This window comes from Cryptomeria japonica, chromosome 6 (genome assembly GCF_030272615.1).
Source record: "Cryptomeria japonica chromosome 6, Sugi_1.0, whole genome shotgun sequence".
Taxonomy (NCBI): Eukaryota; Viridiplantae; Streptophyta; class Pinopsida; order Cupressales; family Cupressaceae; genus Cryptomeria; species Cryptomeria japonica.
Genome location: NC_081410.1, coordinates 453,456,674 through 453,481,611, shown reverse-complemented (window position 1 = coordinate 453,481,611; position 24,938 = coordinate 453,456,674). Strand labels below are relative to the sequence as shown.

Genomic DNA, 24,938 nt, shown 5'->3' with positions numbered 1-24,938 from the left:
CTTATACAAAAATTTGCAATTGCTTACAATGATGTGCAATCGCTTGGATTGATCATTTTCTCAAATTTAATTATCGTTTTTGTTTCTAAATTATTTGCGTTGCTAACCCATCATTCTTTCTCAAATCTATAAATTTTTTATTTTACTATATAAAATGTGTCTAACCCCATGGCAGGAAAGGTGAGATTCAAGATTTCAGGTGCCAGGAAGATAACCGGAGATAGAAAACAATAGAGAGCTCATCGATGGATGATAAGAGCAGAGAAAAGATTCCAAGATCTTGAAGAATTGGCTGCCCTATCCCGATACTATCATATTATACAAAAATACCTAGAAAGATTTCACGTATGTGACGACATCGAGGTCATGGGAAATATGATGCAATCGCCTAGAGGGTGATTTGTAATTGTTGGATTCTGTCAGATGATTTATGTTATGTGTTTTCTCTAAAATTTCTGATAGTGTAATGTTTTGTTTAAACAGATAGTGAGGCAAATTTTGTACAGAAGGAAAAACTTAGGCTTGTGAGCCAACGATACAAACTAACACTTTCATGGGTTTTGCAGTTACAACTACACTTAGTTGAATTCACACTTCCTTTGGTGTCATTTAAAAATAACAAAATAAAATTTACTTCATTACAAGTTATTCATCATTGCTTTGTGGATTAAAATGAACATCATGCTTGTTGAAGCAACATCTCCAAATAGATTTTAGAAAAAATTGGAATGAAAGGATAAAAAGAACAATATGTCTTTTGTGTCTTGAAGGTGATAGGCATATGCTCTCCCCTTAACTGGGTGACCAAAAATCCAGACCCACCCTTTATGTTTTCTATCAATTTTACAATAGGATAAAACCCTTAGCAGGCCTACCCTCTTGAGAAGCCCATAAGGCCAATGAGAGGGGAACAACCTAAGTGGGCAACGACTAAAGCCAAGTAATCCAACCCACTATAATCAAATGTGGATGTGATGAAAATCATGTCCAACGATAGTTTTGCATCGATAGCCTCCCCCCAGTATCTTTAAGATGAGAAAAGCCTTTGTTCTAAAGGTTGGGAAGCCTCCTCAGGGAGTTTCGCTTTGACGCACCGAACGAAACCTTTTCTATGAACCATAAGCATAGAAACCAAGTTGAGTCAGTAACCAGACACTTATAATATCATAGTGTAAGGGTGGGGAAGAATCCCCCCCCAAGACACTCACCATATATCTCCCAGGAAAATGAGCCAATTGAGGAGCAATTATCTTTGGTTCAACTTTCAGACAAAGGCAAAAAAATGGGCGCACCCTAGTGTGTGATAGGGTTGTTTGAGCTAATGGAGTATCAAGATGTGGGTTGTGGTATTATTTGTAACCTTTTGACCCTAGAAGAGTCTGACCGTTTTATGATCGTATGACCAACATTTATCGAAAATAGATGAGGTTTGAAAAGACCCCAACAATCATAAGGATTTGAAAAGATCCTTTAAACAATGCTCTCTTTGGTTAATTTCAAATTGTTTTCTTACTTTGTTTTTGTGTCTCATGCTAGACTTTCAAAAGATCAAACATTCACAACATAGCCAAAACAAAGTCAAAACAATCAAGTCTTATCAAGAATCTTTCAACCACTTTGAGAACCTCAAGAGAAAAAATTGCAATATCAAGTATCAACATCAACAAATCAAACCAAATTTGCCACATTAAGAGAAATGGAGAATATGCTACATTTTGTGATCTTAGATTCCATGCATTTAGTCCATGCATAGTCACTTCTTATATCCTCATTTTGCACAAGTCCTCACCACATACTTAGGAATTAAGGTCAACTATTCACATCCAATTAGTCTTTGCGAAGCCATCATTTACATCCCTCCTAGGATAGAATCAGTCTTGCAAACTTCAATAGGTTGCCACCAAGTCCATCATCTTAATTCTTGAATTGTCATCATTTGCACAAGTTATAGTCTATTACCCTTATAAGTCTTAAGAGCATTTCATGTGCATGGGTCTACTAGGGGATGGATAATTTCCATTTGAACAAACAAACCTTGGACCAGATAACGATCAATTATAAATAATTGATTTTTAAGACAATCTTGCTTGGGAATTAAGAATTGACCTCCCATAATATGAAGAGATTGAGGTTATCTTAGATAACGAAGTTCGTAATCCAGTCTGAATTCAAAGGCAAGCTCTACAAGAAATCAAGAAACAAAGAGAACAAGAAATTGTTTGACAAATTGCCAGTCCTACCATCGAAGAACAAATTCCTCAGCATTAGGGAGTCCTAATAGTAGTTTAAGTTTGCATACAATCCCACAATCAATAGATCAAATTCTTGCATATCAGTTATACAAAGTCCTTCATTCTCCTTTTAGGTGCATCATAGAGAGTCAAGATCACTTTGAAGTTACATTCATGCCATTAACGTGATCTCAAAGGGAAAAACACCAAATAAATCCAAATAGTGATGCCACAAAAATGGATCCAAATAGTGACCCCTATTACAATCCTACTTGGAATAGGATCCCACACACATGCTTAAATTCACAATCAAGAGGGGGTGCTACATTACCTACAAACACAAATGATAGGGAGGATCTCACAAAAGGGTTGCAAATTGGTTTGTAGGTTACAAAGTTAGAAAGAGGTGTCATAGTGGGCTTCCATGTTTTCTTTCACCATGATCTTCTCTTGAATCAACTCCAACACCTAAACTCTTTTGGGAAACTCTCTACGACTAGTTTGCTCAAATTACTCAAGATCAAGGCTAGAACTCACTAGAGTAAGTTCAACCACCAAGATGCCAAAATATTTAACCTTTATTTGCAAGGGATTAGGAGGATTTTGAGATGGTGTAAAACTCATAACATGTGGTTTTGTGACTTTTTTCACTCCATTTCTCCATCACTTTCACAAGTTCCTATTTTCTAGGCCTAGTAGCCCTATGAGCCCCTTTTAGCCCTACCTTCACGGTTTTTGCCCAATTGCTCAAAATGCTTCCAAAGGACCTCCTAAAATATTTAGTGATACAAATACCCTTTTGGACTTTCTTTAGGATTCAGGAGGCTAGGTTATCTGATTCATTTGTACAGGTACGAACCCCAAATTGGCTCTTTTTAAGGTATAAGGGTTTAAGAGTGTTCTCCAATAGGGTTTTCTGATTTCAACACCCTGTCACACCTCCATAATCACATCGAGGCTTTTATAGACACCCATATCCCATGCCAAACACTTGGCTCAATCAAAATTGACCATCCCTGCAAGCAATGATGAAAATAACAGTCATAATCCCTCGCCAGGCTATGGCAGAGCTCGCCTAGGATATGATAGCAATTTGGTTCAATGCTACCTCCAGGAGACCAAAATGAATATGTAAACTACACACATGATCCATTAATTGAATCCCAAGGGCCATTGAGAAAACACAATGGGAGTTCAAGTTGGAGCCATTGCTAGGGTCTTAATCCCTTTGCTCAGACCGAGAGCAGTGCAGTTCAAGAAGAATTTCAAACAAAGCACTAAACCTGCACAATGAAAGAGTATAATCAATTCGTAAGCACCACAAAAATTAATTCTAAACCACCATGAAAGAATAGTACCAAGATCAATCCATTTGGTACGGACTGCTATAAGCAAATTACAAGTTTTTTCATGCAAAAATCTGGAAATTGCCTTCAAATATCATTCACAATTTGCTCTTTGGATCTTCCAACCCTTTTATAATGATTTAAAAAGCATTAAATATTCATAATTACTCATAAACAACCACCAATTTGATCATTTTTGAAAATTTGCTCCAAAAGTTGCAAAAAGTTGTCAAGCAACAATGACAACTTTTGCTCCACCATTCATTTTTGAAACTTAGACATATCCACACATTCTAAACCCCCTATTATGGTTCCCTAACATCAAACCAACATGTCCAAAATCCTTATGAGGCCTTACAAGGGGTTTTACCGAATTTTGCAAAATGATGCCATTTTTGGCTTACAAAGGGACTTTGGCCAAAACTGAGCAAATAAGCTAAAACAAGAGACAACAAAACTACAAATAACCTTAAAACACACATTTTGACCTTTCAATAGTCCTTTATTCACTCATTGACCCCAAACATGATCAATCACTCCACAATTTTGAAAATGCATCAATAAAACTAGGTGCTCTTGCACCAACAAATCAACCCACAATTGAAGAGTTACAAACTGGATTAATACAAGAAGATATCGAGGCTTCTCAAAAATACACTCAAGTGCTATCAATCCTCAACACTCTTATCAATAACAACAAAGATAGTTATCTCTCTCTTTTGATCCAAATTGGAGCAAAGTTACCCTCGAATGTTGAGATTTCCACAATCTTGCTGCGTAGGGTAACAACTCAGATACCAACAACAACAACAGATTCAACTCAAAGTGTTGTCCAAACTATGTCAACACAATTAAATGAAATACAAGCTACCATGGATTCAACACAAATGTTAGGAACCATGTCTGCTACATTCCAAACAACACCCATGGTGAGTTCACAATTAAAAAATACTTCACAAGTGACAATGACAATATCTACAGGATCTACTCGTGATCTACTCTTAGTCATCAAGGGACACAACAAGGATCTACCAACCCCTTGGGTCCACTCAATCCAATACAAGATCACAATTTTCCTACTTTTACAACACCTAGTGGAGGTTTCAAGTCACAATTCCACAATCAAACAATATCTTCAATGATACTTGTCTATACAACAACTTCACCATATGTGTCTAATACGTACACATCCAGTGTACCCTTGACACAAATAGAGGTTTTGGCTCAGCAAGTACAAAATATGCAAAGGCAAATGATGACGATGCAGTCAAGTAAAGAGAAAAATAATTACACTATGGAAGATCTCAGGCCTTATCCTTTTGATAGGTCATTATACATGCCACCCTTTCCTTCTCATTTTGAGACACCAAAGTTTGACAAGTATAGAGGAAAGGGTGATCCAAGAGATCATGTTAGAGAGTTCTTTACATCATGTATTGAAGTAGCCCATGAGGATACATACCTTTTACAAGTTTTTCCCAAAAGTCTTGGAGGACCTGCACTAGAGTGGTTTTCACATCTACCACCAAGGATTACCTCATGGAGAGAGCTAGAAGAGTTGTTCATTACAAACTTTCTCACAATATTGACAACCCAGTAGCTCTCATAGACTTGTGTTCTACAAAGGAAAAGGAAAGTGAGACCTTTGCTATATTTTTGCAATGATGGAGATCTCTATATCGCCGGTATCCAAGCCACATACCATAAACGAAGCAAGTGGATATTTTCAGTGAAAACCTCATACCTCCAGTGAAATATCCTTTACAAATGAAAAATTTGAGTACCTTCAAAGAGATTACTGAAAAGGGACTAAAATGTGAGAAAGGATTGCTAGAACATGGCATCCTTAAAAATAACAGAGACAGTGGTACTTCCAATACAACAGGTGCAAATAAGCCTAAATTTTGGTCCAGAAATAAGAATGTGACAAACGATGGAGTGGTAGATGATCGTATGGTAAATAATTTCAACCAGTTGTATCACTGCAAGGGCCAAAAAGTTCTTCTTCACCAAATGTGAACTGGTCACAAGTTAATAAGACAACAACTACCAGTACAAATTTAGTGCAATCCAATATCTTCGAACCTCCAAGGAATAACGCACCAAAAAGAAATTTTACACCCTTGGGAGAGCCAATTTACTCCACATTGAAGAAACTTGTGCAAACTAATATAATAACATTGCTTGAGGTGAGACAATATGAACCAGGTCCATTCAAACCAACATGGTGGAATGATAATGACTTTTGTGAGTACCATCGAGCAAAAGGCCACAAGACATCTAGTTGTTATAAGCTAAAAAACCTCATTCAAGATTTGATAGACCAAGGGGATGTCATAGTGGATGCCAATAAAGGATCTACAAATCAAGCTCACTTCATCTACAAAGATCCATTTGTTAAGCACAATCAAGGTCAAGCTTCTGGTTCAAGAACACAAGATAACACGACCAACTACACAAAGGTCGATTATGACTACAACATCAATAAACTTAGTGAAGGAGATGTAGTACTAACCATTATCAATGTTAATCTTAGGAATAGGGATTGTGTCGTTATGATCCGCAGATCAAAGGCTACACTACAAGGAGTACCCTCTCATACACCTCCTCAAACAAGTAACTTCAATGTTGTTGATCAATTAAAGAAGACTCCAACACAAATCTCACTCTTTGAATTGCTTTGTATATCACCAAGTCATAGAAAAATCTTAGACAAGGCACTCCAAGATTTAGTTGTCTCAAGAGATATGGATGAGACTACATTTCAAGCAATGGTGGGAAACATAGTTGCTTCATCTCGGGTTGCTTTCACAGAACAAGATGTCCCCACAGATAAAATCATGAACAATGATCCTTTACATCTAGTAGCATACATTCATAAGAAAAGGATCAGAAGAGTGTTGATTGATGGAGGAGCAGGGTTGAACATATACACCCTCAAATTGCTTCAAGCACTAGGCTATTCTCAGTTTCACATAGACCCTACAAAGAAGATCAACATAAAGGCATATGATGATGAGGCACGTCCTTCAAAAGGGGTGGTCACATTTCCAGTACAAGTTGGACTTGTCACTACTAATGTTATTTTCCAAGTATTAGACAAAGAATTGGGATACAATATGCTATTGGGTTGTCCATGGATACATTTCATGCGAGGTGTACCATCCACATTCCATCAATGCATCAAGTTTCCATTCAATAGAATTGAAATAACAGTACATGGAGATCCAGATCCTTTTCAGCACTGCAATTACTTAAGAGCAAGTACAAACAACCAAGTCCCCATCAATCAAGAATCCACAATCATTCCATAGTTGGGATCTATAGCACTATTAGATGCATATAATTCTTCACCATATATACCCATTACACCTCCACTATAAATCAAGGATGAAGGGTGTGGAAAATATAGTATTGTTGGATCATCATCAACAAGATCATTATCTCTATCTCCTAGATTTTTTGGGAGACCCACATCTACTATCACAAAGCAAGATAAAGGAAAAGATATTGTCAGATATTCAGATTCTTGCTCATTTTTCAGATGGGGAGATAAATAAGATGAAGCCCTAGAGGAAGACATGAATGCTTGGCTATACAAGGTTGAAGAAGACTACCATGTTATCAAGCTCCCCTTAGATCTATATGGGAATGGATTAACAATGATACAAAGGCATGGCTATGATGGAATAAAAGGATTGGAACTAAATACTCAATTCATCATAGAACCCATTTTACCCATAGACAACCCAAAACACCAAGGTTTGGGATACAACTGGCACAACAAAAAAGTCTAAAAAATCAACTACTCCAGTAATTATGACCATGCCACCAACAATACCACAATAGTCAACCAGTAGAATTAGAATTCATGATAATGTTACACTGGGAAACTTGTCAACGGTTGTATGTACACCATCTTCACATGCCAATGTAGTAACAAAAACAAGCATAAGACCTGCTAGTGACAACAACACATGGATTGCTTCTTCAAGCATGAACATAAGACCACTAAATGAGATCAACACCCATTTGGCCTCATCCTTATCTTCAAGTGAATCAACAAATACTAACATAGCACTAGCAAATGTCACAGTAACAAGCCCAGAGTCAATCATCCAAGCAATAAGTAATATGTCAATAAATGAAGATGGATCATCAAGTCATGAGAATATTCCACACATCATCAATACTACATAGTTCCCTCTAACTCCAATTGAGGAAGAACCATATGATGACAGATCAGATATATACACCTATGTAGAGACAATCACTGACTCACATGACTATGAATTTATATCTCTCCATACCAGTAGCACAACAAATGTGGACAAATATTATGACCATCTACCACCTATAGATGATGGTATTCTTTACGAAGATATAGGAATAGACCAAAATTCCTTCACAAGCCAATTGATAATCAAGTCTGCATGATAACAACAAGCCCAAACTTTGATGATGAAAGAGATCTATGCCTTATGTACCCACATTTAATAGACTGGGGACAAAAAGAGGAACCAAAGCTATATTGGTTGGAGAACAACAAGGCTATAGTAGAGTTCTTGGGTGCTAGAGATGGATTCCCATTTGATGACCATGAGGCAGGGTTCGCCATAGATTTCGATAGAACAACATATTTTGGAGAGGCAAGATATCCCTCCAATTCAGATGACTCAGAAGAAAAAAAAAGTATGACCAAAGGTAGACTCAAGGATATTCCAATAGATCAAGAACAATCGACACTCCTAATGGAAGAAACTGAAGAGATCAACATAGGAGATTCCAAGAATGTACATAAAATTCATCTAACACAATCACTAAATCCTTAGGAAAAAGATAAATTTATTCAATTTTTCAAGCAAAGGCCTATCAACTTTGCATGTTCTTATGCAAATATGCTAGGACCGAATCCTGAATTGGTTTTACACCATCGACCACTATTACCAGGAACAAAGCCTTACAAGAAAAAGTTAAGCAAGATGCATCCTCAAATAACATTACTAGTCAAAATGGAACTGCAGAAATTGTTAGATGTGGGTTTCATAAGACCCATAGACTATGCAGAGCACATCTTCAACCTAGTCCCAGTAACCAAGCACACTGAGGGCATTAGAATTTGCATTGACTTCAGAGATCTAAACAAGGCTTGTCTCAAGGATGATTTTTTTGCTTCCCAATATTGATATGATTATAGATCTTACAACAGGAAACAAAATGCTTTCACTCATGGACGGTTTCTCTGGCTATAATCAATCCAGGATTGTACCAGAAGACCAAGCAAAGACAACATTCAAATGTCCTTGGGGAACATACTGTTGGAATGTCATGCCATTTGGTTTAAAGAATGTAGGTGCAACATATCAACGAGCTATGACAATATTGTTCCATGACACGATACATGATATCATGGAGGATTATGTTGATGATATCCTCGCTAAGTCATAAACCAAAGAAGATCACCTAGAAGTTCTCGCCAAAATCTTTGATAGATTAGAACATTACAAAGTAAGGCTTAATCCTAAGAAGTGTGTATTCGGTGTTACAACTGGAAAGCTCTTAGGCTTCATTATGTCAAATAGAGGCATTGAAGTAGATCCTAAAAAGGTGAAAGTCATCTTAGAAATGCTAGCAACAACAACACTCAAGCAATTAAGAAGTCTACAAGGGAGACTCCAATCTATAAGATGCTTTAGAGCACAATTGGCAGATAAGTGCCACCCTTTCCAATACCTTTTAAAAAAAGGTGCAACATTCAAATCGTTAGAATAATGCCAAGAGGCATTTCAAGCTTTGAAAGACTATATGCTTACCACACTAGTGTTAGTGCCACCAATCCATGGAAAACCACTAATTTGTTATATATATATGGCACAAAATACACTTTGGGTGCTCTCTTAGCACAACACGATGATCAAGGGAAAGAAAGAGCAATCTACTAAATCAATAGAACCCTTGTAGGCTATGAACTAAATTACACTCCTATTGAGATTGCATGCTTAGCAGTGATTTTTGCTTCCCAGAAGCTCATACATTATATGATCAGTCACAAGATCCATCTCATTGCAAAATTTGATTCACTCAAGTATCTATTAAGCATAGCTGCATTAACCAGAAGGTTAGTTAATTGGGCAATGATAATAAGCGAGTTTTCCATTGAGTATGTTGATAGAAAGGCCATAAACAAATAGATAATTGTAGATCAATTGGTAGAGGCTCCAATACAAGACCATCATCCAATGCTGATAGGCTTCCCTGATGAATTTGTCTTTACAATCACAACATCTAGCACTTGGAAACTATAATTTGATGGATCACATACCAATCATGGAGCAGGAGCGGGAATCCTATTTATCACCCCTCAAGGTGATTCTATTGCTAACTTATTCAGAATAATCTTCCCATGCACTAATAACATAGTTGAATATGAAGCACAAGTAATAGGACTTCAGACTACCATACAATGGAAGATCAAATAACTACAAACCTATGGCGATTCTCAACTTATCATCAACCAAGTGAATGATTATTCTGATACCAAGGATGATAAACTCACACCCTACATATAGTTGGTAGATGAACTCAAGCAACATTTCTCCAACATATCTTTTGAGAAAATCCCTAGAGTACAAAACATAGCAGCGGATGCAATGGCAATGATGGGATCTCTCCTTGATATTCCAAATAATGGAACTCATTTTGAGTTTGTAGTAGAGAAATTGATGGTACCTTCATACAAAATACCTACTTTAAAATATGTTTGTGTCATAGTGGGACCCGAATCCCCTTGGTATCAAGAAGTCTACTCATATCTACATGATTAGTATATGCCTCTAGATCTTTCATCCGATCAGAAAAAGACCCTCATACGGGAGGCATCTAGATACACACTTATTGCAGATACATTGTATAGAAGAATCTAGGATACCACCTTGCTTAGATGTCTCAATACTGAAGAAGCATATCAAGAACTAAAAGAAGTTCACGATGGAATCTATGGCACCCATGTCAATGGCCCAACTCTAGCCAAGAAAGTGTTGAGAACATGATATTACTGGCCAACAATGGAAAATGATGCTTAGAAGTATGTTCAGAAATGCAAACAGTGCCAAATACATAGAGATCTAATTCACGCACCTGCACAAGATCTTCAACCTATCACATCACCATAGTCGTTCTGACAGCAAGGACTTGATCTAGTAGGGAAAACAAATCCTACCTCCTCTAATGTACACAAGTTCATTATCATTGCCATTGAATATTTTACAAAATGGCTCAAGGCAATCCCTATGACCTACACCACGGGCAAATAGATAGCAAAATTTATCTCGAATTATATTATATATAGATATGGAGTCCCAATGTGTATTATGATAGATAATGGGCATCCCTTTAAAAACCAAGAGGTCATTGAATTTTGTGAACAATTCCATAGCCACAATACTTTGCAACTCGGTACTATCCCCAAAGCAACGGTCAAGTCGAGGCAACAAACAAAACTATATTAGAATTTATAAAAAAATTTCAATGAAGCTAGATGAGACTAACATCTTCAACTAAATCCAGGACTCTGGGCCTATCCAAATGGTGTACGCACAACCACTGGTGCAACACCATACTCTTTGGTATATGGTTCAAAAGCCATTATGCCTATTGAGGTAGAATTGCCATCGCTAAGAGTCTCTCTGAAACACATCATATAAAAAGAAGACTACAAAGTTGCACGCTTGCAAGAACTTGAACTATTGGATGAAAAATGGCAAAGAGATCTGAATCATTTACAAGGATACCAAAATAGGATGAGATAAATCTATAATAAAAGAGTAAGGCCATGTTGCTTCGAAGTAGGGGATATTGTCCTTAAGGAAAACCAAAGGAACTTAGCATAACGCAAAAAACCAGGAAAATTTGAGCTTAACTGGTTGGGCCCTTTTGTAATAACACGACTGGTTGGAAATGACACTTATATTATAACAATAATGGAGGGATATCCACTCCTTGATCCTATGAAAAACATACACCTTAAAAGATATTACATCTAAGGGCTGGGTTAATTTACTTTTTACTTCTTTTTTTTGCATATCATTTTATTTAAAGTAGTGCATTTAATATAGCTTCTTTCCGAAATGCATCGCATCTGCAATCCTCATAGCATATTGTCTCTACTTGCGCATATAGTTGCATCAACAAAGCAAGGGGATTGTCTAAGTCGTTCACCTGTCTGCGCTGAAAGGAGAGAAGGTGATCTCATTTCCTAGATATCTGTACATGAAGTTTTAGGAAGTCTTAGGTCATTCATCTTCAACATCGCCTTGTGATTAATCTTTATCCATGGTTGGGTAGAAGTTTCACTATTGAGTCTTGTTACCCAAAATCTATCAATTGCTATACCTCGCACATCAATCAAATGCTCTAAGTCATTACAAATACCTAGATGGTCATGTGGCTAGTGAAAAATCCAATATTCTACTTCAGCGCTGCTGTAATAGTCATACCCAAGTAAGGTTTCATTACTTACAAGTTAAGGCAAGAAAATAAAAGAAAAAAAGTGTTGTGCCAAAATTCATATCAAAATATCAAGGCAAAAGAGCAATGATATATAACTTAAATATCACGCATATAAGTGCGATAAAATCTTGACTAAGGGAACACACGAGTAACTCCATCAGGACTATGGACGCTTGTTGGCAATGGAGCAATATTCGAGAGATTATAGTGTATAACCTCATCGGGCTTATAAACGTCTGACTAGTTGCGAGGCTCTATCCAGGATGCTTTTGAAGTTATAATACCTCACTTAGCTAGTCACATAGGATTCCAAGGCTCTTTAATGGTTAAAAGAGTCAGAATAAACCCAATTACACACACATGGGCAAAAGAAGATCAAATCTTAAGAATTGGTGGGGAAGTTTTTCGCATCTATATTTTTAAATATTTGTTACATAATGTGTTAATTTGGACGGTCTAAGCTCTTCTGAGAATGAATCGAACTCCTATCTTTGAAATGTTACACACCTTTAATTCAATTAGTGCATTTAAGAATGAAAGGCACATGCAATCATCCTTGTTCGAATAGGAAATGCATCTTCATACTGCATACTAAATTAACATAGGTCATGCCAAAAAATTATTGTTTCTATGTGCATGTTGCATATCATCATGTCATCACAGGTCTGCATACTGGGGGAATAGCTAAAAAAACTCTAAAAATCAGATAAAGTTCTGAAAAAATCCTAAAAATTAGACAATGTCATGAAAAACCCTAAAAATTAGATAAAGTCCTGAAAAAACCCTAAAAATCAAATAATGTCTTGAAAAAACCCTAAAAAATCGCAAAAAGTCTTGAAAAAAACATCCAAACAAATCGAAAACAAGCAAAAATCCAAAACATCAAAAAACCATAAAATCTCAAAACATTCATATATGATCCTGAAAAAATTACCAAAAACATTAAGAAAATGCAAAAACTTAAACATTAGAAAACATCAAAATAAAAAACATCCAAATATGATCCTGAGAAAATCAATCAAAAAACATTAAAAAATGATCCAAAAATTCAAAAACATTGAAAAATAAAAAAAACTTGCAATAAAATCTTGCAAGAATCAAACACCCTAGCAGATATCCAACAAACACTTCGCACAAAGTTTGAAAAGGATATAACTGTCTTACCAAATCTGTAATCAACTGATCAAACTATCTTATCAATCATATCACTATCCATATCAAGTGATCATTATCTTGTCTTAAACAGAGATGGATAAACTCGGGATCAAACAGGTCAGTCTTCAACGACGTCCAAACTTTCTGAGATCAGACATTATCCACCATCACATCAAGCAATCAAAGCAAAGGCACACTCAGTATAACTGTTGAGTTTTATCTAGTTTGGTTTTTATCTTTTATCAATTGGTGAAGATCATGTTTCTATGCTACTCAAGGATGTCCAAAAGTGAGTAGAGGAGCTATGATGGGCATGATCCTTTTCTTTGTTTGATGTTTGTGGTGTGAACCAATGAAGTTCTAGGGAAATGATGTTATGGGTGTCTGTGATAAGAGCGTTCAATATTTGAACTCCACACATACCTTGACTCTTATCATCATTCCCAGATGGAGGGTTCACTCCTTGTCTACTACGTGTTTGTTCTTGCAATGAGATATCTTTACGTCTTGGTTCTTTATACCCTGATGTACACAACTTCATTGTTACATAATAAGGCTCAGTGATGAATATGTGTTGCACTATGAATAAAGACACAAAGGATCATTAATTATCAATCATATCATTTCATTTTTCTAAATCTCATCGTACTTATTGTATCAATCAAGATCATTCTTCAATTAAGTATCTTTTTCATGGATTGACCTAATTATCCATTCTCATCATTCCATCATTTAATATCATCTCTCTCTCATCAATTTTTCCCTCTCTTTCATCCTACTAATATTCTTCTAAATTAATAGAGTCAAAAGGGCAAAGCAATATTTTGACACATTTGAAACAAAAAGAATTAATTGCATTCATTTAGTCGATTCATTTAATTGCATTCATTTAGTCAATTCATTTAATTGCATTCATTTAGTTGCATTACTTTGATTCATTATCATTTAATTCATTTTAGTTGCATTATCATTTAATTCATTTTAGTTGCATTATCATTTAATTCATTTTAGTTGCATTATCATTTAATTACATTCATTTAGTTGCATTTCATTTAAGTGCGTTATCATTTTAACCACCTTTATATAGTTGCATTCATTCATGTTAACCTCAAAGTCAGTCACATACACTTTAATTGCATTAGCATTTAATCACATAACATTGCATTCATTTTTAGTATAAATCATACATCATATAAAATCATCACATAAGATCATCACATAGAACTGCATCACATAGAATCATGCATCACATTGAAAGAATAAAATCATATAGACTGCATAATAAAAACATGCACCACAAATAAACACACGCATATAGATCGCCGCCAAAATTGCATATCATATATAACTCAAAAATGATAATGTGTAAGAGTATACAATAAATGCCCAATGGCTCAAGTGATATCAAATAAGTGTCTCAACCGACATTGCCCCTATCATCAGGTGGATCCGGCCTACTAGATCCTGCTCCAAGATGACCCAATGATTCCCTAGGCAGACCCATAACACCTCCACTACTTTCTCTCCGTGATGTAGATCTGCTAGAGACTGATTGACCCCTATGCTCATGGTAATTAGGAGCTATATGTCCCTCAGGAACCAAGCCCTCATAAAGCTATCTATAATATAATGCCTCATGCGTGATATCAAAAAGCCTATTAGACTGTGTTCATGCATCAATACCAGATGCAAATTACTGATCATACACATCTCAGACCAACTGCGCTTGTCGGTGGACATCATCTCGCTCGCCAATAGTCTGATCCCTCTCAGCAGCGATTTGATCTCTCTCCCTCTCCAAGGCTACATAATCCCTGCAAAAAAGATCCCTATCATCGCTGTGTCTCCACCTCAACCTCCCCACCATGACCTCTAGGCTCTAGACCTATTCTCTAAGTAGTTGTATCATGTCATCCTCCCCCCTTGCCTGTCAGTCTCTAGCCAATGTATCCTCTTGACTCCGAATCCGTGCTCTCAGCACCTGCACATCATCATCAACATCACCATCTCCATCCTGTCCTCCATCTCCACCTCCCTCCACGGAAGGAGCATCCTCAAGATCAGGCATATCTATATCCTCCCTCCCCTCATCATCATCGTTTCCTCCAATGCTGGATGATCTTGAAGTAGAACCATCACTATCATCACTATCCTCTAAACTACAAGACTCAATGTCTCCACCGACGTCTACCTCCTCCTCCTCCTTCTCATCACCCCCATCCCCCTCCTCCTCCTCCTTCTCATCACCCTCATCTGCCTCCTCCTCCATCTCCTCCTCCTCAGTTGTTGCTGCAACAGTCGCAACCTTTCCTCCTCCATCTCATACTCCTCCTCTCCCCCCTATGGCCTCCAGTGTTGAATCTGTTGTGGTGAGATCGAAACTATAGGATCCGTCAATGATATAGGCCTACACCGTCCCCACCAAGAATCAAACTAATGACTAGTACTTGGATCTGGTGCCCTAGCTGCCCAACTCCACTGCATAGGAATAAAATTATCATACTCAGTGATCGCAAGCTGTGGCTGAACACATGCTTCCCAATCACCAATCTTCTGACTAACCCAAGAAAAATAGGTAGTAACATTGGGAATGCCCTGTAACTCTCCAAACTAATGGAGTACACGACCTGCAAGATGAATATCAATAATCCTATTGAAACCTACAACATGACTAATCAATTACCTTTGTTGTCTACAATAGGGCAAGTGTTGTGCATCATCTTCCCAACTGGGGCAACCAAGATAAGGTCTCCATGTGAAATACTGCAAGATATCAAGCTCATGCCTCCAATATAGGGTATTCCCTGAATCCCTATGCCTAATCCATGTTGTATACCTGTTTGCATATGGCTTCTCATCCTGAAGTTCCACATAAATAGTCGATCGAGCAATGACTATATGCTCCCATTCCCAAACCTGGAGTAATGTAACACCTCCTCCAATGTTTCTTTGTCTAAGATACACAATGTCGTGCATCTGATGATAGAAGGTGGCAAGCAGACATGGACCCCACGCAAACACACATTCTTGAACAATCATGTCATGAATAACCCTGCTCCAACCAATCGACAACCCATGTGTCCACCTATCAGAAATCAATAAACCTGCTAGTACGCTACATAATACAATGGTAAGGTCATCATAATCCATCGCCTCCCAGGGGATCTCATATTGACCTCTGATCTGGAGCTCCTCCTCAGTACACTCACGAAGCTCGCACATGCTGACTATCCCTACTTTGTAATCATATATCACCCTAGCACCATGAATGGGAATGTGCAAGATGCACCAGGCATCCTCCAAAGTAATCAATGCCTCAGCATTGGGTAAATGGAATGAACAAGTCTTTGAATGCCATCGCTCAACCAATGTTGTGATCATGGCCTTATTGGTCATAACCTTAGGCAAGTGCAATACATGATACAAACCCACATGTCAGATCAAGGCAACATCCTCAACACTCAATTTTGATCGGAGATCGAGACCATTAGGCCTTGTCTATCTACATACCAACACATGAAGATTCTCTTGCAAGTGAAAAAAATTAAAATCCAGACTAAGTATTCACACGAGAAATTCCAAATCAAACATGCTATAAAAAGTATCAAAATCAATAAATGTGAATTATTATAAGCAATTGCAAATCATTTAAGTCAAACGCGGATCAATAAACTCCATTGCGAATCATTTATGTTAATTGCACAACAGTTATATTGATTGCAAATTATTAAAAGCAAATGTGCAACACTAAGATCAAATGTGAATCAATAAATCAGTTGCAAAGAATTTAACTCAAATGTGAATCATTTAAATCAATTGCGCACAAAACGATATACAAATTGCACATCACTTAAAATTTGAGCTCTCAGAGAAAAATTGGGAAATCTAACAAAATTAGGCAAAAATGAGCAAATTTTTTGAAATACGTACCATGCCTCCAATGCCAGGTGGTCTCTGGTATGATCAGACTTGATCTGACAAGTGCAATCACGCTCAGAAGCGGACCATGATGCTCGCAAAGTCACAGGAAAGCAAGAATATCAAATAAGAACTCTATGAACTCAAAGAATGCAAATGATCAAATGAAAGAGCTAAATAACTATTTATAGCTCAAAATTAGGGATTTTTACCACTCTGACGACCATGGACCCCCTGAACTTCAAATCACTTATAGGCAGATCAAACAAAATTGAAATCACATAAAACTTGAAATGATTTCTCAATAGTACTGTATCGAAAAACAGTCTCAATTCCATAATTTCTCGACCACTTTTCCCTAAAGGGCATATTTACACCTAAAAACATCACTAGGGATAACTGGGGCAATTTTTTTTTTCATTTTCTTTGAAACAACATAGTTTTGACATTGTCTCAAAGAGGGGCAAATGTAGACACCTAAACATGTCTCATTAATCACACAGTATTTATTCGTCCTATTAATTAAGTAATTATTTAATTATTTAATTAAGCTGATTATTCTTCCGAACTAACTCATTCACCACCTTTCACATTATTAATTAATCAATTTCTACTTATTAATCAATTCATCATTAACCCCCTTTTCAAATATTAATTATTTAATTAATTACGATTAATTCCCTTAATTAAATAATCTTTATTATTTAATTAATCCCATCTCTAATGATTAAATAATTTCATTTAAATTATTAAATTAATTCATTCATTCCTCCAATTCTCCAAATTCGAATTTCAACTCATTCCATCTAATTTCATTTTCTCAAATTCACATTTCACCAAATCTGAATTTCAATAAATTTTAGTAAATCTCATGTACATTTCATCATTTGAAAATCCAAATTCAAATCCAAATAACATGAAATTGAATTTCAAATTCAGAGTCCTACAACACATGTTGAAAATCCTAACTAGTTCATCAAATCAATTAACTCAGTTAACTCTCCAATCTCTCCTTTTCACTCTCAATCACCTTTTTTGGCTAATCAATCAAATTAGTCGTCTCCCTAATCAATTCAGTCCACTAATCAATCAATTGAGTCAACTATCCAATCAATCTTGTTAATAGATCAATCAAATGAGCTAACAGATCAATCAATCCACTTAATTGATCAATCAAAATCAATGGAACTATCAATCAACACTTTAGTTCCAAATCTCCCCCCATCTCACTTGAAAATCTATAAATTCAATCTCATTTCTCAATTCCAATCTAGAATCACTATCTTCACAATAATTATGTCAATCATATGTAGGAATCGCAGTGCAACACTTGAGAGCCACCTATCACACAATTTGGAGAAGAGCAATGGAAGCCACGATGTCGAATCAAGAGTTTGATTAGCTTGCATCTATATTTCATTGTCAATTAGTAAATTTTAATTGGATTAGAGTTTGTGATTCGCTCTTATATGTCTGATTATTTTATGATTAATTTAACCCTTGAAAACAATGGTGAATCCAACGTGAATCAACTAATTTCTAATCTTCTGACACAATTTTTCATGATTTGCAGGTTCTGTATGAATGCATCAAAAAATGCTATGCATTTGACCTTGTAGAAATTCGCAATCGCTCATAACAGTTCGCAATCACTCAGATACCAGTTCGCAATCGCCTATAGAAAATTTCATAATCGCTTACAATGATGAGCAATCGCCTAGATTGATCATTTTCTCAATTTTATTCTGTTTCTAAATTATTTGCGTTGCTAACCCATCATTCATTCTCAAATCTAGAAAAAAAAATTTACTACATAAAATGTGTCTAACCCCATGGCAGGAAAGGTAAGATTCAAGATTTTAGGTGCCAGGAAGAGAACCGAAGATAGAAGACAACAGAGAGTTCATCGATGGCTAATTAGAGCAGAGAAAAGATTCCAAGGTCTTGAATAATTGGCTGCCCTATCCCGATACTATCATATTATGCAAAAATACCTGGAAAGATATGATGTATTTGATGACATTGAGGTCATGAGAAATATGAAAATGGATCAAACGCATGTCACTTAAAAACTTCTATTTTCTATCTTTTTCTTTCTATGTTTAACTAGTTTGCAATTGCTTAGATGACAGTTCATATCTAATTAGACATAAATTCACATCTCATCAGACAAAACTTTGCATCTGATTAGATATGAATTCGCATTTGCTTACACAGAAATTCACAATCGCTTAGAGGGTGATTCACAATTGCTGGATTCTGTCAGATGTTTTTTGTTCCGTGTTTTCTCTAAATTTTTTGATAGTGTAATGTTTTATTTCAACAGACAGTGAGGAAAAATTTGTAATTGAAGGAAAACTTAGTCTTGTGACCCCACAATACAAACTAATGCTTTCATGGGTTTTGCAGGTACAAATAGACTTAGTTTAATTCACACTTCCTTTGGTGTCATTTAAAAAGAACAAAACAAAATTTACTTCATTACAAGTTATTCATCATTTCTTTATGGATTAAAATGAACATCATTCTTGTTGGAGCAACATCTCCAAATTGTTTTTAGAAAACTTTGCAATGAAAGGACAAAAAAAAATGTATTATGTGTCTTGAAGGTGATAGGCATATGCTCTTCCCTTAATCGGGTGACCAAAAAGCTAGACCCAACCTTTATGTTTTCTGTCAATTTTGCAATAGGATAAAACCCTTAGGAGACCTGCCCTCCCGAGAAGCCCATAAGGCCGGTGAGATGGGAATGACCTAAGTGGGAAATGGCTAAAGCCAAGTAATCCAACCCACTATAATAAAATGTGGATGTGATGAAAATCATGTCCAACGGTAGTTTTGCATTGATAGCCTTCCCCTGGTATCTTTAAGATGTGACAAACCTTTGTTCTAAAGGTTGGGAAGCCTCCTCGAGGAGTTTATCTTTGACGCACTAAACATAACCCTTTTTACGAACCATAAGAATAGAAACCAAGATGAGTCACTATCCAGACACTAATAATATCACAGTGCAAGGGTGGGGAATAATTCAACCCCAAGACACTCATCATATATCTCCCAGGAAAATGAGCCAATTGAGGAGCAATTCTCTTTGGTTCAACTTCTGGACAAAGGCAAAAAAATGGGCGCATGCTAGGGTGTGACAGGGTTGTTTGAGCTGATGGAGTATCAAGATGCAGACTATGGTATTATTTGTGACCTTTTGACCCTAGAAGAGTCTGATTGTTTTATGATTGTATGACCAACATTTATCGAAAATAGAGCGGGTTTGAAAAGACCCCAATAATCATCACGATTTGAAAATATCCTTTAAACAATGTTGTCTTGGGTTTATTTCAGATTGTTTTATTACTTTGCTATTGTATCTTATGCTACACTTTCAAAAGATCAAACATTCACAACATAGCCTAAACAAAGTCAAAACAATCAAGTCTTGTCAAGAATTTTTCAACCACTTTGAGAACCTCAAGAGAAAACATTGCAATATCAAGTATCAACATCAACAAATCAAACCAAATTTGCCACATTCAGAGAAATTGAGAATATGCTACATTTTGTGATATTAGGTCCCATGAATTTATTTCATGCATAGTCACATCTTATATCCTCATTTTGCACAGTCCTCATCACATACTTAGGAATCAAGGTCAACTATTCACATCCAATTAGTCTTTGTAAAGCCATCATTTACGTCCCTCCTATAATAGAATCAGTCTTGCACACTTGAATAGGTTGCCACCAAGTCCATCTTAATTCTTGAATTTTCATCATTTGCATCAATCATAGTCTATCACCCTTAGAAGTGTTAAGAGCATTTCATTTGCATGGGTCTACCAGGGGATGGAGAATTTCCATTTGAGCAACCAAACCTTGGACCAGAATGATCAATTAGAAATAATTGATGTTTTAGACAATCTTCCTTGGGAATTAAGATTTGACCTCCCAAAGGCAAGATGAACGAGAAATCAAGAAACAAAGAGAACAAGAAATTGTTCGACAACTTTCCAGACTTACCATCGAAGAACAAATTCCTCAACATTAGAGAGTCCTCATAGTAGTTTAAGTTTGCATACATAATCTCATAGTCAATAGATCAAAATCTTGCATATCAATTGTCCAAAGTCCTTTATTATCCTTTTAGGTGCATCATAGAGAGTCAAGATCACTTTGAAGTTACATTCACGCCATTAACGTGATATCAAAAGGCAAAACACCAAATGGATCCAAATAGCGACCTCGCAAAAGTAGATCCAAATAGTGACCCTTATTACAATCCTACTTGGAATATGATCCCACTCACAAAATTAAATTCACAATCAAGAGGGGGTGCTACTTTACCTACAAACACAAATCAACTACCCACAATTGAAGAGTTACAGACTAGATTAACATAAGAAGAGATTGAGGATTCTCAACAAGACCCTCAAGTAATAACAATCCTCAACACTCTTATCAATAACAATAGAGATAACTATCTCTTTCTTTTGATCCAAAATGGAGAAAAGTTACACCCAAATAATGACATTTCTGCAATCTTGCTGCCTAGGGTAACAACTCAGATACAAACAACAATAACAAATTCAATGCAAAGTGTTGCTCAAACTATGCCAACACAATCAAATGCAATACAATCTACCATGGCTTCAACACAAATTTCAGGAATGATGAATACTAAGGTGGGGGGGGGGGTGAATTAGTATGCCAAAAATCTTTGCACTTAAACACTTTGCAAGACTAACAGTAAATTGGTAAAACAATTTAACAGACAAACCGGTTAACAAACATGCAAACCAAATAGCTAATAATGCATTCACCCACAGAAGCACAAACACCATAACACAATAGATTTTGACGTGGAAACCCAAATGGGAAAAACCACGGTGAGATGAAACTCACAAGTAACTATCTGCAGAATATGAACCAGACCGGTTAAGGTCTTACAATGTTCTTTACCAAAACAGATCCTGTTAGGAATCTCAATCTCTGCTAGGAGATAAGTCCGATTAAAGACTACCTTGCTAGAGGATTTCAGATCCACAGATGTGAACCACCTTGTTAGAGGATTTACAAAAGGCTTTTGGGCCTACCCGGTTAAGGGCTATAGACTTGTCAAAGATGTAAGTAATCAACAAGTGTTTGATCTAACTAATAGCATAGACTGCTCAGTTAGATCCTTGATAGCTCGTTCTTAATGCACTCCTGCATTACTTCAGTCTTCTACACATTCATATTCTTTCCAACTCCTCAACCACCTTAAACCCTAGCAACAATATAAACTCTTGCTGTGACCTCATCAACAACATAAAACCCTAAACATGATGTCCTTATAAAGGAACCTGATTTCATGTCGGTCCAATAGGATTACATTACAATTTCCTAGGTTCAATGCACTATTAATGTGTCAGCACCGTCAAACAATCGGTGGATGGTAACTCATCACAAAATGTCGGTTGCCGGTTTGACAAAAATGAAGACTGGTAAAAATGTGTTATGCTGCTTTGGTCTTTCGTATTGCTTGGGGTCAACATGCCACTTCAGACTGGCAAACACATTCTTCAAAACAACAATAGTCTAAAGACTATAATTCAACATACCGGTTGGAACAAATACCGGTTGTGCTCTAACTCATACATATAAAGGGGATCTCAATGCAAGTGTGTGTCCATCAATGACAATCACAACATAAACATAAAAAATGCCAACAATCTCCCCCTTTGGCATTGATGGCAACACTTAGGAAAATAAAATTTTGACATCTAAGTGTTTTAGAACAAAATCATGCCATTGGCAAAATTGCTCCCCCTAAGCATATACACTATCCCTTGTCAATACAATGTATAACAATTTTGCATAAAGAGCATAAACATTGAGATATTTAGAGCATATAATCAAAATTTTGATTACCAGATACTTCTCCAAATAGAATTCTTCTCCCCCTTTGCCAACAATGACAAAGTATAGCTGAACAATCTTGTTTTCATTTGATATTAAAAATAATAAATTTTATGAAAACAAGGAATGATACTTATCAAAAATAGATTTAAAGTCCTGCAAGAATTGTTTCATTGACAAAGACTAGGACTCAAGTAGGGAGGTGGCTACTTCTTGCTCTGTTTGCATCTGGGAAACCTATTCTTCCATGGCATCAATTGTGCTCATCTCCTATGTAACAGTTAAGGCATCCAGGTTCAGATAACACTTCTGAAGAATTTGCAACCATGGGAGTAGAACCAGTTGTAGCTCCTACAAATCTCTAGATCGAGTGCTAGTCTCTTGCTCCATTTTCGCTGACTGGATGTGAAACCGGTGAACGATTTGCCCATAAGTTGTAAAGGAATCATAGGGCAACTTGAATGTGCTCAAGTAGGACTGCAAGTCCGTTTCAAGTTTTTCCTTCTGAGCTAGCACATCATCATAGAACATATGGGGTTGACAGATTTTGCTGAGTAGCAGATTCCCCTCATCTAGAGCGTCCCTTATATCCTTTTGTTCTTTCTTTAGTTTAGTCTGGAGCTCATTCAACTTCTTCACCAGAGCTATATTAAGAGCTTTTTGATGCTCCTTCTTGACATTAGCCTTTGTTGCCTCTTCAAGGCTCTGCACCTGATCATCTACTACTGTGCATAGGAGCTTGAGTTTAGCTAGTGATGAATCAGTGTTGGGAAGATTTGTACTGGGTATCAAACCGGTAAGCGTATCCACAACCGCTTGAATTACATCCTACTTCTCCTTCCATCGAATGATTTCAAGGTGCTCTTGAGCTACCTTGATGCTCTGCATTAGCTCCATTTCACTTGTAGACTGGAGATCGATAGGACTAGTGAGATCAGCTGATTTAGCTTGACTCCCGGTTGCCTTCGGAGTCTCCATCTGGGTGCTCTTCTCCGCTTCTCCTGTCTTTTCCTCTTCCGCTTTCTTCTTCTCCGCTTCCTTATCCTCCTCAACCTTTTTCTTTTCTGATTCCTTCTTCTTCTCTTATTCCTTTTCTTCCTCTTCCTTCTTCTTCCTTTCTGCTTCCTTCTTCTTCTTTTCTTCTTCTTGCTTCTTTTTCTCTTCTTCATCCTTCTTCTTCATCTCTTTTCCACTTCTCTTCTTCATCCATTTTCTTCTTCTCCTCTTCATCTTTCTTCTTCTTCTCCTCTTCGTCTTTCTTCTTCTTCTTCTCCTCTTCATCTTTCTTCCGCTTCTCTTCTTCATCCTTTTTCTTCTGCTCTGCCTCTTCCTTTGTCGCTTCCTATCTGTCCTTGGCTTGCTTATCAACCTGTTTAGCCTGTTGCTCCTGCCCTGTTGCCTCAGATGGTGTTTCCTAAGTAACATCCTCAACCTGTAAAGCATTGACATCAATGGTGTCGATCGGTTCAACAACTGGATTTCCTTCATCATCAAATACTTCATCCGGTTTAGATATAATCGATTCTTCTTCAGCTTGTCGGTTGGCTAGATGCGCTTTGTGAGTCTGGACAATAGTTCATATATACAAATGAGTGTCTTTTTTGACATCATCAACTCTACCTTCTAACAGCCAGAGTCTTCTTCTTCTAGTGAAGAAGAGTCCTTTATTTTGGTCAATAACATCAAACAATTCAGAATTTGACAGGTCGGGAAAGTACTGTGCAAAAAATTTCTCCCTAATTTCCTGTTCCTTTTCTATGGCAATGTGCCATCTATTATCTAATAACATATATAAAGAATCTGATGTCTGAGACTCTGAGGGCGACCGGTCATTAGCACATAAATACTAAATTATTTCTTTTTCAACCGCTTCCTTTTCATCATCATT

General features: G+C 36.7%; 1 protein-coding gene across 1 annotated transcript; it reads right to left on the bottom strand.

The window, feature by feature from the left end:
- Positions 1-15,170: 15,170 nt before the first annotated feature.
- On the bottom strand, positions 15,171-16,621 carry LOC131876654 (serine/threonine-protein phosphatase 7 long form homolog). The gene is made up of 2 exons (XM_059222097.1): positions 16,077-16,621; positions 15,171-15,360 (listed from the first exon to the last, which is right to left on the bottom strand). Exons 1-2 carry the CDS (start codon positions 16,619-16,621, stop codon positions 15,171-15,173), a joined length of 735 nt encoding a protein of 244 aa, XP_059078080.1.
- Between the last annotated feature and the right edge of the window lie 8,317 nt (positions 16,622-24,938).